Source organism: Strix uralensis, chromosome Z (assembly GCF_047716275.1).
Source record: "Strix uralensis isolate ZFMK-TIS-50842 chromosome Z, bStrUra1, whole genome shotgun sequence".
Taxonomy (NCBI): Eukaryota; Metazoa; Chordata; class Aves; order Strigiformes; family Strigidae; genus Strix; species Strix uralensis.
In genome coordinates this window covers 91,696,798-91,712,321 of record NC_134012.1, presented here as the reverse complement: position 1 = coordinate 91,712,321, position 15,524 = coordinate 91,696,798, and the positions used below count along the sequence as shown (strand labels likewise).

Below are 15,524 nucleotides of genomic sequence, written 5' to 3'. Positions count from 1 at the left end.
CCCTTTGGTCTCAAACATGAGGCAGGGCAACTACTCACTGGCATTTCTTTTTATTTAACAAAATCACAGCACAATAAAAAAGAGAGAAAAGAAGCAACTTACACCTGTAATTGTTGCATTGAACAGATCTAGCAGCAAATACCTGAGAGTGGTGCAAACACTGCTCACACATCCCTGCCCGGGCAGGACAGGGTTTGAATGCAGTGATGGGATGGGGGACCCAGAAGGGGGGCACTGTCCCTGAGGAGAGCAGGGGCCAAGGGCAACATCGCTGCCTGCTCTGCCGCCACCGCATTACTGGCTCTATTTCTACCTGTGAAAGAAGTCCAGGAGGGGAAACAATGCAGGGAAGTCAGGGCATGAGAGAGGAACCGCACCAGCCATGCTCTGCCCAAAGGCTTCTAGGCTGTGCTCAGCGAGGGAGCAGCACAGTGCATGGCCAGTGAGGAACATCTCCATCCCTCCCCTCCATCCCCACACTGTCCCATCCTGACAGCCCTTTCCAGGGATATAGAAGGGCTCAGGCTTGGGGCTGACGATGGAAACCAAAAAGATCAGAGTAGTGCTGGAGGTCACAGCTGCTGTGCTGAAGGGAAGGCTGAGACCCTCTAAACTCATCTTGCAGAACAGTCCATCAACCAGCTTCCAGGCTGTGAAGGCGGCAGGGTCTCTGGTCCGGTAGCCCCTGGCTCAGCCTGACAAAGGTTGCTGGGTCACAGTAGAGACAGAGGGAAGAAGAGAGAGCAGGCAGGGCTCTGCCCAGCCCCACGCACTGGCACGAGTCCCCAGGAGGGTCGGCTAGAGGTGAAAGCATGTTGGCTCCATTAGCTTCGGATTCACAGCTGGGAGACAGCCCCACTCCGGGTGCTGGGACTGGCCACAAGCTTCTTCAGAGCTTACTTGCCCTGGGTTTTGGCCTGGGGAAGTGAAAAAGACATCTTTGATGAGTGTGATCCTCAGGACAGGAGCCTCCTCAGAGTCCCTTCCTCGAGGTCAGGGTGGTCACCAAGAGGTGCCCTCCCCTGGCCAAACTATGGTAGTGAAGCAGGGACCTGACAGGGCTTGAAAAGCACCAACTGAATTCATTGCAAGCCCTCCCAGTGAAGATGTACAAGTTGAAAGCTCCAAGCTTGCAGGGCAGAAGTGGGTAGGGGTTTGTTCCCAGTGTCATTTGCTGTGGCACCCATCAGGCTCAGCCCGGGGTAGCCCTGAGTGGGCAACAGCCCCAAGACTGCATTTATTTGGGGTGGAAAAGGGACTGCAAAGGAGCCAGACTGATCCCAGTTGGAAGGAGGAGGGATGGAGACCGCAACAAAGTACCCATCCCTCAGTAGAGCATGTCCCAGCTCTTCCCAGCAGCCCAGTCACACTGGGAAAAGCCTGTTTGGTGGTGGATAAACCCACCCCTGGGCTGCCCCCATTCCCAGCTGAGAACAGGGACAACTTACCTTCCTGGCAGAGCTGGCATCCAGCTTCTCTTGGAGGCGAACCACCCACGGGGCTTGGAGAGGGGCACAGAGACGTTTGCCCTTTGTGGTGATGAACCTGCCAGGTCCATGGGGAAAAAACCAGGATGAGGTGAGTAGGACACCCAGGGGATACTCAAGCACAGCTCAAGCTCTCACCCACTGCCTCCCTTTACTGCCCTCCTCCACCTCTACCTTGAGATGGCTTTCTTCCCTGACTTTTGTCCCCACTTTCCCCCTCCCAGCAGATCCTGCTCTGATGGAGCCTCTGATCTCCAGGGTCTCTTCCACAACCCTCCCCTTGCCCCCAAACCTAGCTCAACATCCCTCCACCACCCTTCTCTGCCTCCCTGCAGAGTCCATCAATTGGTTCTCGTCCTTCAGCCATCACCACCCCAGGGCTCTTACACGGCAGCCGGGATGTCGCACCCATCCTGCACCAACTGGAGCCGGTAATCCTGCACTATCCGCCGCGGGATGGGTATCTCGCTTGTCCGCAGGCAGCAGTCAAGGACGTTGTTCCCACCATGCACTGGAGGAGGAACACAACAGTCAGGCTGAGTATCCTCTCCCTGGGTTGGCTGCACTTTCACCCAGCCTCCCCGGAGGAGGGGCAGGATGGCACCCGTCAGAGATGCCCTCACACACCGCCCCGGCTGCACACACAGGCACGAGCCTTATTGCTCCCACGCCCCAGCACCAGGAGCCCTCTACCTCCTTCCAACACAAAGCAAAGGAGATGAGACACAGCGAAATGGCAGAGGACAACCCTTCTGCATGCCTGTGTCCCTCCTGCACCCCCAGGGCCAGTGCCAGCACCAAGCAAAGCAGGACAGGGGTCTTTACCTGGCTTCAGAACGCTGCAATACAGACACCCATTCTTGAGGGGCTGAGAATGACTTCAGCTTTATTTGCTGAAGCAGTCATAGGTTTTGCAGCTACCTCATCACCAGCCCACCCATACCAATCGGTCCTGTGACAGCTGGGGGACACAGGTCTCCGTACTTCACTGCGGAGCAGCAAATGCTGTATTCACTGTTAATGCCCATCAAGGCTGGCAGTGCCTAGGGATGCCTGTAACCCCAGGCAGCAAGGTGTGGTGCAACACCACAAAGTGTCTGATCTTCCCAGCTCCTCACAGCAGAGCAGAGGGCCTGGTGTCACACACCCAGACAGCTGTGACCTGTGCAAACCCCATGTCCCACACCAGCAGCCCCTCAAACATGGGCTCTGCCCTAACACATGCCTTCCCTCTCAGCCCTGCCACTTGTCGCCAGGCTGCCCCACACCAAAGAGTGCCAGGGATGCTCCCCTGGTGTGCTGGGGAGAATGGGACCAAGGTGAACCCAGCCCGGTGTGCACAAGCTGGTCTAGGGCACTGGGAGGCAGGATTGCTCCATGGCCTTTCCCAAGCTCGGCTTTCCAGCCCCAGTGCCCTGCAAGCTCCTGCTTGGACTTTGGGCAGGACAGGGTCCCTCTGGGACAGGTTACAAGAAGAGTACGTGGGAGGGCTGCAACAGAGCCCCAGTCATAAGTCCCTCTAGAAGTCTGATGGACATGCAAAGGAGAGCAAGAAACTGGATCCTCTCCCTTCTGCAAGAAAGGCAGTCCGAGAGGTTCCCTCTTACCATCCAGGATACGTCCCAGCACCAGGAGACTAAGGCAGAGAAGATACAGCCGCTGCATTTTGCTGATGAGTCTGGCGGAGGATGGGCTGGAGGCGACGGTGCTCCGGGTGGTAGAGGTGAGCCCTAAACAGCTTCCCTGTGCTCTGCTGCTGGTGCTCCCTGCTGCCTATTTATCCTTCCAGCTTGTGGCTTTCACTTTCTTTTGGAGAAGAAGGGTGGGAAGTTACAACAAGTCTTGCCACAGGCTGAATTTTAATCTTTGAGCATTTCCCGAATATCCTGCCTGCTTTCCCTGTAGCCAGATGCTCTGTGGTTCCAGTCAAATAACCTCTTGCCCTCTCTGCTGCCGGCATCCGGACCACAGGGGCTGCTGGGCAGGGCCAAAGCATCTCCAGCATCCCTTCATCCTGCAAAAGCACCCCTGAGCCCTGGGCAAGCATGTGGAGGATTTAATCCTGTACATTTCCCAGTCTCTCCTCTGAGACATCTCTCAGTTGTTCTCATTAGAAATTGCATAGGCTCAACCCACAGGTACTGGGGGGAGAACTTGCCTCAGTCCCATTTTTTGGTTATATACCAGTATTGGGGTGATGCCTGGCTACTGCTGAGCCCCCCCACCTCTGGTCACAGGAGCCTGTCTGGCTCACCCTGCCCTTCCTGGCTGGGGGTGGGGGCACATCTGAAGCTGGTGGATGGAGGGGAGCCCAGCCAGCATGCTCCGCTCCAGGGCCACGATCTCACATGCCAAAAGACAACCTGCTTTACAGATGTCCCAGCAAATAGGATCATGGCCAAAGGCAGCTACAGATCTTCCTGGAAACAGGTTTTCTCAGCACAAGAACAGAAATCCCCCACGGAGGCTGTGTGCAGGGAGTAGGTTGCCAGCAGCTCACCAGCTGTGTGAGTACTGCAGGGAGTGAAGACCAGCGCTGCCACTGCAAACCTTCACAGGAATGCAGGGACGAGGGACTGTTCCTCCTTGGTATAGTGACTCACCACCATGCCAGTGCCACCTGCAGTGATGTCCCTTAACCAGCCTGCTTCAGCCCTGATACGTGGCATGTGGGATGCTGAGAGCAGTGGGGTTGTGCAGCCTAGGGAAGGGATGATGAAGGGGTCTCACTGCTGCCATCAGCTGCCTTGTAGGGGTTTGGAGAGGTGCCAGTGTCCAGCTCTTCTTGGAGGGGCCCAGAGACAGGATGAGAGGCAACAGCACCAGTTGCACCCAGGGAAATTCCCACTAATAGTAGGAAAAAAAGTTCCCCACAGGGTTGAAAAAATCCTGGAGCAAGATCTTCATCCCTCTACTTTCTCACTTGCTCCAGCTTCAGCCTGTCCTCACACCTCAGTGGAGAGCACTCCACATCCCTTCCACAGGGAAAATTATCTACAGGACAAGACGCAGGGCTGGGACCTGGGGACCTCAGTAGGTGTTTCTTCTCCTATCAGCAGTAACAGATAACAAGCTCTGTCCCTTCCCTGCTCCATGGTAAGGAGCAAGAGGAGACTCCAGCTGTGTCACCAGCCAAGGTGTTCCATCCCTGTACTGGCATTGGCACTGGCACTGGCACCAGCCTCGTGCATGGGGTGGTCTCCTCCATCAGGAGAGGATCATCTCCGGCCACTCCTGTGACCTGGCAAGCTGGTGCTGTGCTGAAGGGATTAGGCAGGGGTGGGTGGGCAAAATGAGCATCACAGACAGGATGTGCCAGCTTAACTTCAGTCAGCACCTACCTTTTTCTAGCATTCACAAGCTATTGAAGACAAATCTTGGCTGGGGAAGGGGAATTTAAGTGTCAGAGGATTAGTGTCAGTCATCAGCCCCAGCCTCCCTGCGGGTTTGGGGATGCAGGCTGGCTCTGGGACCTGGTCTCCACTTGATCTCCCCAGAGTGCTGCCAAAGAGATGCCACAGCAGGGAGGACAGTGACTCCTGGCTGCTGATGCTGGTGGTCAGACCTCCAGGCACAGTCACTCCTAACCCAGAGTCATCTCCTCCCTGGGGCTGGACTGACAACTTGAAGCCCCCTGCGAAGAGGGGGCCCCAAAATCAGAACCCTGACCCTCGCCAAATGCTTGCCTCCTCACATGTTCAGTGTGTTTGACATCTACCAAAGCATGCTCAACGGGCTGGAAAGGAGTGCTGGGGGGTGCTGGGGGTCCTGTCCTGTGGGACCCCCCTCCAGGAACTGCTTGGGTCCTGGTCCCTGCAGCAAGACACATTTCTGGCACAGGAAGCTCCCACCTGCTGGAGGGTCCCGGCTGGCCACTCACTGAAAGCAGCGTGTCCAGTGTTGGGAATACATCCTTCTGGGGATAATCCCCTTAACTGCCTCTGGCTGAAGGGGACCCCCTGCCCTCGTGCTGCCTGCAGACCCTGCCAACATATGGGCAGGAAAGAAAGGCTCTGCTTCCTCCCAGCAGCTGTCTGGGTGCCAAGTGGGTGAAAGCACAGCTACTCCAGTCACTTCTGCTCCCCAGGAGGGGCACTGGAGAGTGAGGAAAGGGGCTTTCCACACATGTTGTGAAAGGGGAATGTGACGGGTTTCCCCCCTCTGCTGGGGTCAGTGGGATTTCTAAGAAGAGAGTGGTCATCTCTGAAGTGCATCCCTGTGGTATGCAGGGAGGTCACCCCATCCCCCTTGCAGGGCTGAGCCTCGGGGACCAGAAGAGATGGCACAGATGGGGGATAGAGGATGTTTCAGGGTGCAGGCTCTTCAGAAGCATACGCAGGCAGGGAATGGTCAGGGGATCCAGTGCAATTTAGCAAGAGGGAAAAGCATTGTTCACGCTGACCCACTTAAGCCTCATCCAGAGCAATTTCAGAGCACTGGAACTCCAGCCCCAAGGACACCACAGGCAGAGTGAAGCACCCCTGAGCACTCAACCCTACAGAAGCCTCGATAATGCAGTTGTTAATTAAAGTGGAAACCATGCACAAGGGGGATCCCCATGGGAAATCCAACCCGTCAAGATGTAAATGGGCTGTGTGAGCATCACCTCCATCCCCAGGCTCTCCCTGGGGAGCACCAGCCACACTGACACCCTCCCGGAGACCTGCCAGCTGCAGGAGCCCCCAGGGCAGCTGCTCCCTGCCAGCTCGTGGGCTCCAGCACACTCACCAGGTTGCCTTGCGGTGCTCTGCTTTCCACCTCCAAACTATGGACCTGGAAGGGGCAAAGGGGGAATTTCAGCAAATTCCAGACACAGCCAGTCCCTGGGGCAGGATCTGGTCTGGCTGCATTCACCTCATTGGGAAATACTGGGCAGGCATTGCAGCTGTTCCAATTTCCCTTACAACTCCCAGCATGAGGGAGCCTCCCGCACAGGTCCCATTGCAGTCCCAGTCCTTGTGCAGCACAGGGACTGGGACCTCCACCAGACCACAGGGCTCAGGGCCCCACAGCATCTCTTCTAGTTGAGGGAACCTCATCAATCTGATTTAACTGGAGTTAAGGAAAAAAAAAAGAGCAAGCCATGACTTTGCCCAGAGGGAGCAAAGACAGTCCTGAGGATCTGGCTAAGAGGGATACAGAAGGTGCCAATTCCTGCTCTGTTAGAGCCCATCTGTCCCTAACACCTGTTGCATTCAGTGCCATTGATGTTGAGGTCACTGTAGACAATAGGAAGCAGAGCCAAGACCCTTCAGTTGGGCCCAATCGACCCCCCCCCCAGGTGAGCACCCATCTCCCAGGGTCCCTGCAACACACTTGTCCCTCAACATCATCTTTGGGCTGCGCAGTTTCCCAGCCAGGTGCTTCCTGCAAATGACCTTGGACATGCTGTGATGGCACCGAGATAGCAGTGGCCAGGTGGGATGCCCCCAGCACTGGCTCACTGCCATCACACCGCCTGTCCTCCTCTCTGCAACCTCTCCAGAGGTTTCAGGAGAGGATGGCTGGGAAACAGCTCTAAGACATGTGCAAAAAGCAGCCCATCAGCAATTTCCTTGCCATCTCCCATGTAACTTGGCAGGAAGCATGCCCAGTGAGGTTGCACCCAAACTCATGTGTGGACAGATCTAAAACCACCATGGGATGGACTAAAAGCCCTGAAGGCTGCTGTCTTTCACTGCTCTGTTGGCTTTTAGATCAACACTGGCCAGAGGAGGGTGCAGGGCTCTTGGTCTGGTGCAGCTCTGGAATATGGCTCACTTTGGCCCCACTATAGGACATCCTCAGAGGAGAGCAGATGCTCTTCCACTGTCCCTAGGAGAGCTTCAGCCCAGAAGCAGGTCTGAAATCCCCAGCAGGATGGGAGGAAGGCACAGGGACCTGGGTGTCTGGGGAACAGAAAGAGGACTGGCAGCACAAGGACACCCCAAAGCCAAAGGTCTCCAGCCAGCAAAATGAAGAATGGGGGAAGGAGGGCAATTAGGAGCTACTACATGTAGGTGAAGAAGGGCTTGAGAGGAGGGTCTGAGCTGGGGACCATTAGTCCAGGATGGGGGCCAAGGAATGGCCAGAACTGGGAAATACCTTGTGGCAGGAAGGGTGGGAATCCCTGTTACCCACCAGCCACTTCTCCACCTTCTCTCTGCTCTCAAGACCATGGCAGACCCCAGGATGGCAGCGTTGGTGGAGAGAGCACCAAAAAACACCTTGAAGCTTCAGTTGGAAACCACAGCCCCTCTAGCACCCACGCAGCCCCAGAAACAGCCCTTGGCACCTTCGGGGCTGCTGCAGCATATCTGGCTCCTGCTTCTCAGGAACAGTGCAGGGTGGATGGACGGAGCTGGTACACGTCTCCAGGTGAGCCTCGCTGGAGCTCAGCCCGGCATTGCTGCCCAGCACGATCCGCTGACGGCACAAGCCTGGAGCGCCGTCTGCGCCAGCTAACAACTTGAGCTAATCATTTGGCCTGGGTTCAAGACTTCCCTTTTCTTGGCTGAACTCTGTGCTTTCTGTCTTGCCTCGCTACTTTCTGCTGTCACCGAAGCCTTTCTGCTTCAGGGTGGCCAAGCTCTCCTAACTTTCTGCTCTGCTTGACATGGTTGTAACTTTCTTGCCTTCCCTGCAGAATGTCAGTATGGCTTGTACAGCCCTTGCACGCCCGCTGTCCCAGCACACGCTGCATCAATGCTGCCTTGTCTTTGTGCATAGGGTGAAGTAGTGGATTTGTCCTGCCCAGAGGTACAACTGCATGAATCCTCCTCTGCTGCTTCACTGTGGCATCTTCGTAGAGCATTTTCTTTATATCACTGGTCTCAGCTGGGGTCTGTGGATTCAGCTCCTCCATGAGGAAGGGGTGCTGGCCCCTGCTGTGCACTCCAGATCCCAGCCCATTGCCTCTCCCTTCAGCCTCTCACAGGGAATCTCCTCGGAGGTGTTTCCCTGGTGCCATCTCACTATGGCTGCACTGTGGCCACCTGTCTCATCAGCAAGACTCCCATTAACCCTGACACCTTATTTTCCTTAAAAGCAGCATTCTGCAGTAATGTGCTTAAAAACACAATCTGGAAGTGGTGTGCAAATGCCCGTGTGTGTGCAGGCACAGTCACACGGAGCTGCATTTATGCATCTGTGTCCACGCTCACGTGTGCCCTCCTGAGCAGGTACCTGTGCCTGCACACAGGACAAACTCCAGTGGTCTTCCACAAGCCCTGCTTTTAGGATAAAATTTAGGCTAAATTAGAACACCCCAATGGGCATGTCTTCTTAACCTGCTTTAGCCTAATGCCCATCTAGCATTTGAGGGGAAAAAAAACACCCATGCAGTGTTTACATCTGCAGCCACAGAGACACCAGGATACATTTCACATGCTGGCTTGCTCCTGCCATCTACTCGTGCTTTTCTGGTTGTGGTTGCAGATGTATTTGTCTGGGCCTTGTTTCTAGTGGGATTGTGCAATCATTTCACAATCTCCTGACGTCGCACCCAGTACAAGAAGGAGTCCTGCAGAAGGCAGGGCCAGCCTCACAGGGCTGAATGCTGTGTGTCCCCAGCAAATCCAGGGTTGCCTCCAGTCCTCCCACAGGAACTCCAGTTGACTCCCAATGCATGGAGGTCAGTTCCCAGGGTCCCAGCAAAGCCCAGGCCAGAGCACAACCTCACTAATAACTTGATTTAATGCTGTTTCCCTCAAGCAGCAGGGAGGAAAGACCCCCAGCTTCAAGCAAGCAGTGCTTGTCCAGGGAAGTTTGGAGTTGGAGGGAAAAACTCTGCCATGAGCAAAAGGCACCACATACAAAACTGGTTTGTGCCCCCGTGTTTGCTGACATTTCAGGACCCCTTGGCTGGGATGGATGAGTAAACAGAATGGCTTCACCTTGCTGGGCAACACGGCTGCAGGAGAGGGGACTTGCACGGCCCCCATACCCTATATCAGCAGTTCCCACCCCCTGCACCCCAGGGATGCAGCACCCGGGGGAGCTGCAAAGGCCAGGACCTGGGGGATGATGGTGTGTCAGGCAGGAGAGCAGACACTCATGCAGTCCCTCCCGCTCCCCCCAAAGACCATCACAACAGCCAGAAGAAGTGAGTTTGGTTGTAAAGGATATATTTTATTGCCTCGCATCCTGTCCAAAAGCCAGTCTGGCAGACGACCACACACTCCCACATGGAGGAGAGGGCAGCACAGAGCCAGCTCAGCACCCGTCCCCTATTCAGGGCCGGTATCTTGGACTTCACAGTTTCTTTACACTGCCTTAAAATAGTAGATCTAAACGTATGTCTAATAAGCAATCAAGCCAGATAAATGTTCTTGATAGAAACACTCAGCTACAAGCTTTACTCCAGCCAACACACAGCCTTTGCTGATACTGTTAAGCCTTACAAATCCTGTTATTGCAATTATATGACTTAATAGACCTTTACTGACTAAAGTTCACGTCTGAAGTCTCTGCAAGCAGATAGCACTGCAGCTGCGGTACAGCCTTTCAAATTGGTCCTTCTCGGCATGCTGGAAGGGGCTTGCAAGCCATGGGGAGATGCCATTTCCCCACCAACCCTGTCCCAGAGTCTGTCCCCACTCGCAGTCTCACTTTATGGTGTCTTTGGGCTAGTGACTTCTCATTTTACTAAAAGTTTGGGATAGAGCAGCTCTCAAACATCTGCAACGTGTCTGCAATGAATTTTGCACAGTATTCTATTCCCCAGCCTGTGTAGCCTCACATGTGGTTTTTACCATGTGGGCTTCTCAGACTTGGGAAGAAAGTATGTGAGAGTTTCTTTTTTTTTCAGAAAACTAGGCATTTGGCTTAATAATGTCTGAATCTCTGACAACAGCAAAACCAAGGGAGATAAAAGGGTAAAATTCCAATAAAATGAACAATTTGTTCTGATTTCATTGCAATTTTGTACCAAAAAAAAAAAAAATCCCAGGGACAAACTTCTTGCAAACTACACTGCAACAGCGCACTATAAAAAACGAAAAGAAAGCCTAGAACAGCCAAGACATACAGCCACACTGTCACCCCCGCTTTTCCCAAACTCTCCATCTTAGCCACTATTAATTGCACTGCAAGAAAGCACCCAGCAAGCAGTCCAGGCAAGACCACGGGGACATGGGACCTGTCTGGCACCCCACAGCCCTGCAAGCCAAAAAGGAGCAAACAGGTGAGAGGGAAATGAAACCCAGCCATCATTTATTTGGTAGAAAAATAAGAGCAATCTTCCAGAAAAGCCAGCTTGCAGCATAAAGGGTACTCTGTGAAGCACAAGGAGCCAGAAGTAGAGCCTTCCAGGAAGACTGAATGAAAGCACAGTCTTTAAATATAAATACAAACGTATAAAACCCCCCAAAAAAGAGTCATAGGAAAAGCTGCCATCCTGCCAGGCTACAGAAATCCCCTCTGGTGGGAAGGCTGCCCACTTCCCCCTTGGGGCCATGGCTCAGCTCCCATGCAGGTCCAGGTCCCCCAGTGTGACCATGGGACGAGTAGGACCTGGGTGCCCCCCACCACCGAGAGCACCCAACCAGTGCAGGTGGTCCTGGCTGGGGCATCTCTGCAGCAGGCACAGCAACCCCAAGGGGGCTGCGGAGCAGAGGGCAGCCCCCTCAGCCAGCCCCGTCCTCGCCTCGGGGCCGGCAGGTAGATAAGTGGTCTGTGGATATCCATTGCCAGGCGGTGGGTCAGTCATCGGTGGGGAAGGCATCCGTCCTAAGGAAGACAAGGAGGGAACAGTGAGGTGGAGAGGGTCTCAGTGAGAGCACCCACCCCAGCCAAGGGCCATTGCTTTGCATGATGTGCCTTGCCCATCCCCAAACATTGCCTTGTTCCCATAGCTTCAGAAAGAAATCTGATTTTAAGGCAAGCACAGACCAGGGAGGACATGTGCCCTAAGCACCTCCACGCTCCAGCCTCAGCTCCAGCAGCCCTCCCAGGCTCAGCCTTGGAAGCCAGACACCTGCTGTCTCACTGAGAAGGATTTGGGATGGGGTGCAGCACCCTCACCCCATCACCCTGCTGCGCCCCACTCTCCCCACCTACCTCTTCAGGCCTGACTTAGACCCTCTGCCGCTTCTGCCGCTTGGGTCCACCTCTGGCACGCGGGGAATGTCCCTTCTTCTTGTCCTTCTTGTCCTTCTTGTCATTCTTGACCTTGTCCAGGTTCTGCATCAGCTTCTGGATGGCAGAGTCAGTGGGAGAGGCGCAGATTTTCTTGTTCTTCTTGGTGGTTAACCTGGGGATGCAGGCAGAAAGGTTTTCTGGGGAGTGGACAGGGGTAGGACATGGAGAAGGAGGGTATGGCTGGAGCCAAGCTGCTCCAGATGGTCTTGACCACAGCAGGGTACTTACACGACAGCACGCAGCAAACATCCTGACTCAGGTCCCTGGAGCCTGTAGGACTTCACCCAGCCACTGGGGACAGGTTTTCGGCTGTGCTTCAGGCAGCAGTCCGGGGCTGAGCTGCCAATGCCTGGGAGCAAGAAGGGCAGGTGGGATTTCGGACCCTCATCAAGCCAAGGCACCTTCCCATCCCTGGGGAAGCGCTGCATGGCACAGGGTTTGCTTGGTGTCATTCACAGGAGAGATATTGGGTCAGTGTGTGAGGCTGGGAGCTCTCAACCCCAGTGCCCAGTTGCAGGTCAAACCCTGCCCCAGGGATAGGTGACACCAATTTCACTGCCAGCAGAGGGGAAACTGAGGCAGAGATGAGCTCCTTGCAAAGGGACTGAACCTCATTCTCCTGCCTGTGCTTTTCAGCTTGGGGTGCTGCAGCCCCACCAGCCATGTGCACACACACATGCTCCTGAGACTAGCAAGCACTGCAAGCCAATGCCACACACCAGCCAGGCGTGCACACACACACAGCCACTCCACACAGCTGCACTGCAAACCCCACACCCGCAGCCATGCACGTACCCAGGTGCACCACAAACACCCTCCATGCACTGTGACTGCACCACCCAGCACCCTGCGCAGACCCCACCGAGCACCCGTATCCCCTGCCCCATCCCACCCGCAGGCAGGCAGGAGGGCTTCATGCCCCTCACCTTGAGCCTGGGCAATGAGGAAGGTGGCAGCTATCAGGAGCAGCGGCAGGAGCAGGCGCAGAGCCATGGTGGGTGCTGCGGGTGCTGAGCTGGGCAAGGCGGGGGAGCAGGACGCGCACTGCTGCCTTGTGCCGAGGCTGCTTCTATTTATCTCTGGACGCTTTGCTTTCATTTTCGGCCAGCCTGGCAGGCAGCCCACCAGCCGGCCAAGGGCTGGGTGATGGAGAAGCGGGAGGGTGGGGGATTCCTGTAAGCTGTGAGCCCCCCTTTACAGATGCGTCCTGTCTTGTTCCCAGCTGCCCATCACAGCATGGGGTGCCAGGCAGGGGGCACACCAGAGACACAGCCCCCATCACAGCTAGATGAGTTTGTGAGCTCCTGTTTCCCACTATGTCTCGCAACCTGCCGCTACTTGTTCTTGGAGGGTCGGGTGTTGCTGCTTGCCTGCTTGCTCCCCAGGCAGGGACCCTGGAGGGTGGCCAAGCCATTAGGGAAACCAAGGAGTCAATCTGTTTTGCTCCCCCACCTTGTGCTTTACTCCCAAGCCAAGCCACCCACCTGTGGACCTGTGAGAAGGAGCTCAGGGTGACCCCACATCCCAGCCCCCTGAGCCCCCATCCCTGTCAGGCTGCCGCAGAGACCTCCCCAAACAGCTGAACACATCTGTAGGGCTGGGATGTGCAAGGGCCAGACTGCAAATGGGACTGAGGGAGATAACACAGCCCACCATACGTTGATGCTGATACCAAACTGTGGGGAGCTGAGGATGAGCAGGGACCTTGACCAGCTGGAGGAAAGGGCTGATGGGAACCTCTGAGGTTTAAGAAAGACAAGATGCAAAGTCCCACGGGCAGGATGGCATGACCCTGTGCAGCTGGATAGGTTGGACATGGCTGGCAAGATGGGGGCTATGCAAAAGTGGACCTGCGGGAGCTGAACAGGAGCCTGCAGTGTACCCCTGTGGTGGCAAAGGCCACCCAAGAGATGGCCATGTGGCAGGACCAAGCCCTGAGAAACCCAGTGTAACACTGGTCCTGCTCTGAGGAGGTGATGGTCAAAGACCTCCACATTTTCATGTGATCACCAGGGCATGGTCTGGAAGAGACCTAGGATGAAGGTCTCACAACTGTTTTGGGCAACCTGTTCCAGTGCTTGAAATGTTCTCATGTTGAAAACATTTTCCCCACTATTTAATTGGAATTTCCCTTGATGCATCCAGTGCCACTGCCTCTCACCCTGCCCCAGAGCCTCTCTGAGAAGACAGCCCCCTGGACAGCCTCCAGCGGAAAGGAGCCCCTTTTGCCATCCCACCCCCAGCTTCACCACCCCACTGCTCACAGCTCCTCTTCACCCTCTCTGGCCTCCAGCTCCTCAGTCAGCCCCAATCCCACTGCCCGTGTCAGCTGTGTCCTGGGAGCCCAAATGGGATGAAGAGCCCCAGTGGGATCTTCCTGGTGCTGGTGGGAAACAAGCCCCTTCCCAGGTCCCACCGCCTGCAACCTGGAGTGCAGCCTCAGGACTTTTCACCAGTTCCTGATAAGGACCCTCATAAACAGTTACCAAGGGCAATGAGTAACCCAGGGGCAGACCAAAGTCCCAGCTGCTGTAGAAAGCAGACCTGTGATAAGATGCCCACACTCTTGACCCCTCAGCAGGGAGGGAGCAGTGCTGGAGTCATGAAGGGAGGGATCTCCAACAACTTCCCTGCAGTCTTCTCTTGGGCAAAGAGACCCGCAAGCTGCAGCAGCTTGCTGCCTTCCTCAGGGACAAGCTGGGTGCCTGGGACAAGTGTGGGATCCAGGGCTGCACTCCTGGGGCTTCCTCCATCACCCGTGCAGAAAAGAAAGGGAGCTCCCATGCTTGGGGGGTACCCATGTGCCCAGTACCTGGATGGGGGGATGCAGCTCCCCATGCTCTCCTGCAGCACCAAGGTTGGTGTGGCTTCCGGTAGCAGCCCCTGGGGCATGAAGCAGACACAGGCAGCAGCAGGTCACCTGTGGGTTCATCTCCCCAGGGTGCCTGGCAGCACAGGGAACTGGTCTCTGGAGGCATCCTGTGTGCTGTGACCCATCCCTCCAACCCCAAAACACTGGTGGCATCAGGACAGGGCAGGAAAAGGAGAGCCTTGCTGGCACTTATCGCCTTTCCAGCCTTTACTTGTGCAACCTCTCCAGGCAGCAGTGCCCAGGTGCTGAGCACCTGGATGAAGCCCCACCCTTGGCACAGCTGGAACACTGTCCCTGTGCTGGAGAAACTGGGGCAGCACTGATCCCGTAGCCACCCACCCTGGTCAAATCTCTCCCAGAGCCTATGTGGTATCAGGACAAGTGATGTGGAGGGAGGGGAGACATGTCAGGTTGTCCCCAGCACAGACCTGCCCAACCCAGGGGTCCTTCTTCTCCAAAGGAGCCCAGGAGAGCCCTGGAGTCCCAGTGCAGAGCCCAGATTCCTTTCTTGCCCAGTCCCAGCCCCAGCCGTAGTAACAGGCGCCTGGAAAGTCCCTGGCTCTCTGTGTGTTTTCAAGACACCGCGGCAGCATCCTTTGGCCAGAGGCCAACCCCAAACACGGTCTGAGCTGCTGAGTAGGGTCAGGGCACACGTTCCCTTCACAGCCATCAATCTTTGGCAACTGTCTGGTTGTTGTAATTTGCACCCTGAAGAAAGCAGCCAGCTGAGCAGACCTTCACTCCAATCCTTCCAGGGAAGGTGAATTGGAGAGGACCCAGGAGGTAACAAACTAAGGGCAGGAGTAGTTGACCATTGCTCTGGCTAAGCAATGCAGACACACCTGTATGCATGAGCAGCAGGCCCCCGTGGAAATCAGCCTGGGGATCCGTGCCCCATCTCCCCTCCCGTCTCCCTTCCCTCAGAGCCCCCCATTCACTGCTTCCTCTCCCAGTGCCTTGCTCTGACACCCCCAACTCAGGGAGAAAGCAGGGAGCTCCTTTCAATGAGAGAGGGGTGAGCATCTCTGTTTGCAGGGGAGTTGCAA

The 15,524-nt window shown here is 55.6% G+C and overlaps 2 protein-coding genes across 2 annotated transcripts; both read right to left on the bottom strand.

The window, feature by feature from the left end:
* Positions 1 to 34: 34 nt before the first annotated feature.
* CCL19 (C-C motif chemokine ligand 19) lies at positions 35 to 3,217 on the bottom strand. The gene is made up of 4 exons (XM_074856212.1): positions 3,095 to 3,217; positions 1,875 to 1,998; positions 1,449 to 1,545; positions 35 to 917 (listed from the first exon to the last, which is right to left on the bottom strand). Exons 1-4 carry the CDS (start codon positions 3,150 to 3,152, stop codon positions 897 to 899), a joined length of 300 nt encoding a protein of 99 aa, XP_074712313.1. The 5' UTR covers positions 3,153 to 3,217; the 3' UTR covers positions 35 to 896.
* A 6,358-nt stretch (positions 3,218 to 9,575) lies between these two features.
* On the bottom strand, positions 9,576 to 12,640 carry CCL21 (C-C motif chemokine ligand 21). The gene is made up of 4 exons (XM_074855545.1): positions 12,533 to 12,640; positions 11,835 to 11,955; positions 11,526 to 11,718; positions 9,576 to 11,195 (listed from the first exon to the last, which is right to left on the bottom strand). Exons 1-3 carry the CDS (start codon positions 12,597 to 12,599, stop codon positions 11,541 to 11,543), a joined length of 366 nt encoding a protein of 121 aa, XP_074711646.1. The 5' UTR covers positions 12,600 to 12,640; the 3' UTR covers positions 9,576 to 11,195; positions 11,526 to 11,540.
* Between the last annotated feature and the right edge of the window lie 2,884 nt (positions 12,641 to 15,524).

What these genes read in the sequence shown, in the direction of transcription:
- CCL21 (XM_074855545.1), bottom strand. Translation starts at nt 12,599, where the DNA reads ATGGCTCTGCGCCTGCTCCTGCCGCTGCTCCTGATAGCTGCCACCTTC. An exon ending in CCTCATTGCCCAGGCTCAAG is followed by an intron (nt 11,956 to 12,532) that starts GTGAGGGGCATG and finishes TCTTGCTCCCAG; the next exon opens with GCATTGGCAGCTCAGCCCCG. An exon ending in TGTTTGCTGCGTGCTGTCGT is followed by an intron (nt 11,719 to 11,834) that starts GTAAGTACCCTG and finishes CTGCATCCCCAG; the next exon opens with GTTAACCACCAAGAAGAACA.
- CCL19 (XM_074856212.1), bottom strand. Translation starts at nt 3,152, where the DNA reads ATGCAGCGGCTGTATCTTCTCTGCCTTAGTCTCCTGGTGCTGGGACGT. An exon ending in GCTGGGACGTATCCTGGATG is followed by an intron (nt 1,999 to 3,094) that starts GTAAGAGGGAAC and finishes TTCCTCCTCCAG; the next exon opens with TGCATGGTGGGAACAACGTC. An exon ending in ATGCCAGCTCTGCCAGGAAG is followed by an intron (nt 918 to 1,448) that starts GTAAGTTGTCCC and finishes TCACTTCCCCAG; the next exon opens with GCCAAAACCCAGGGCAAGTA.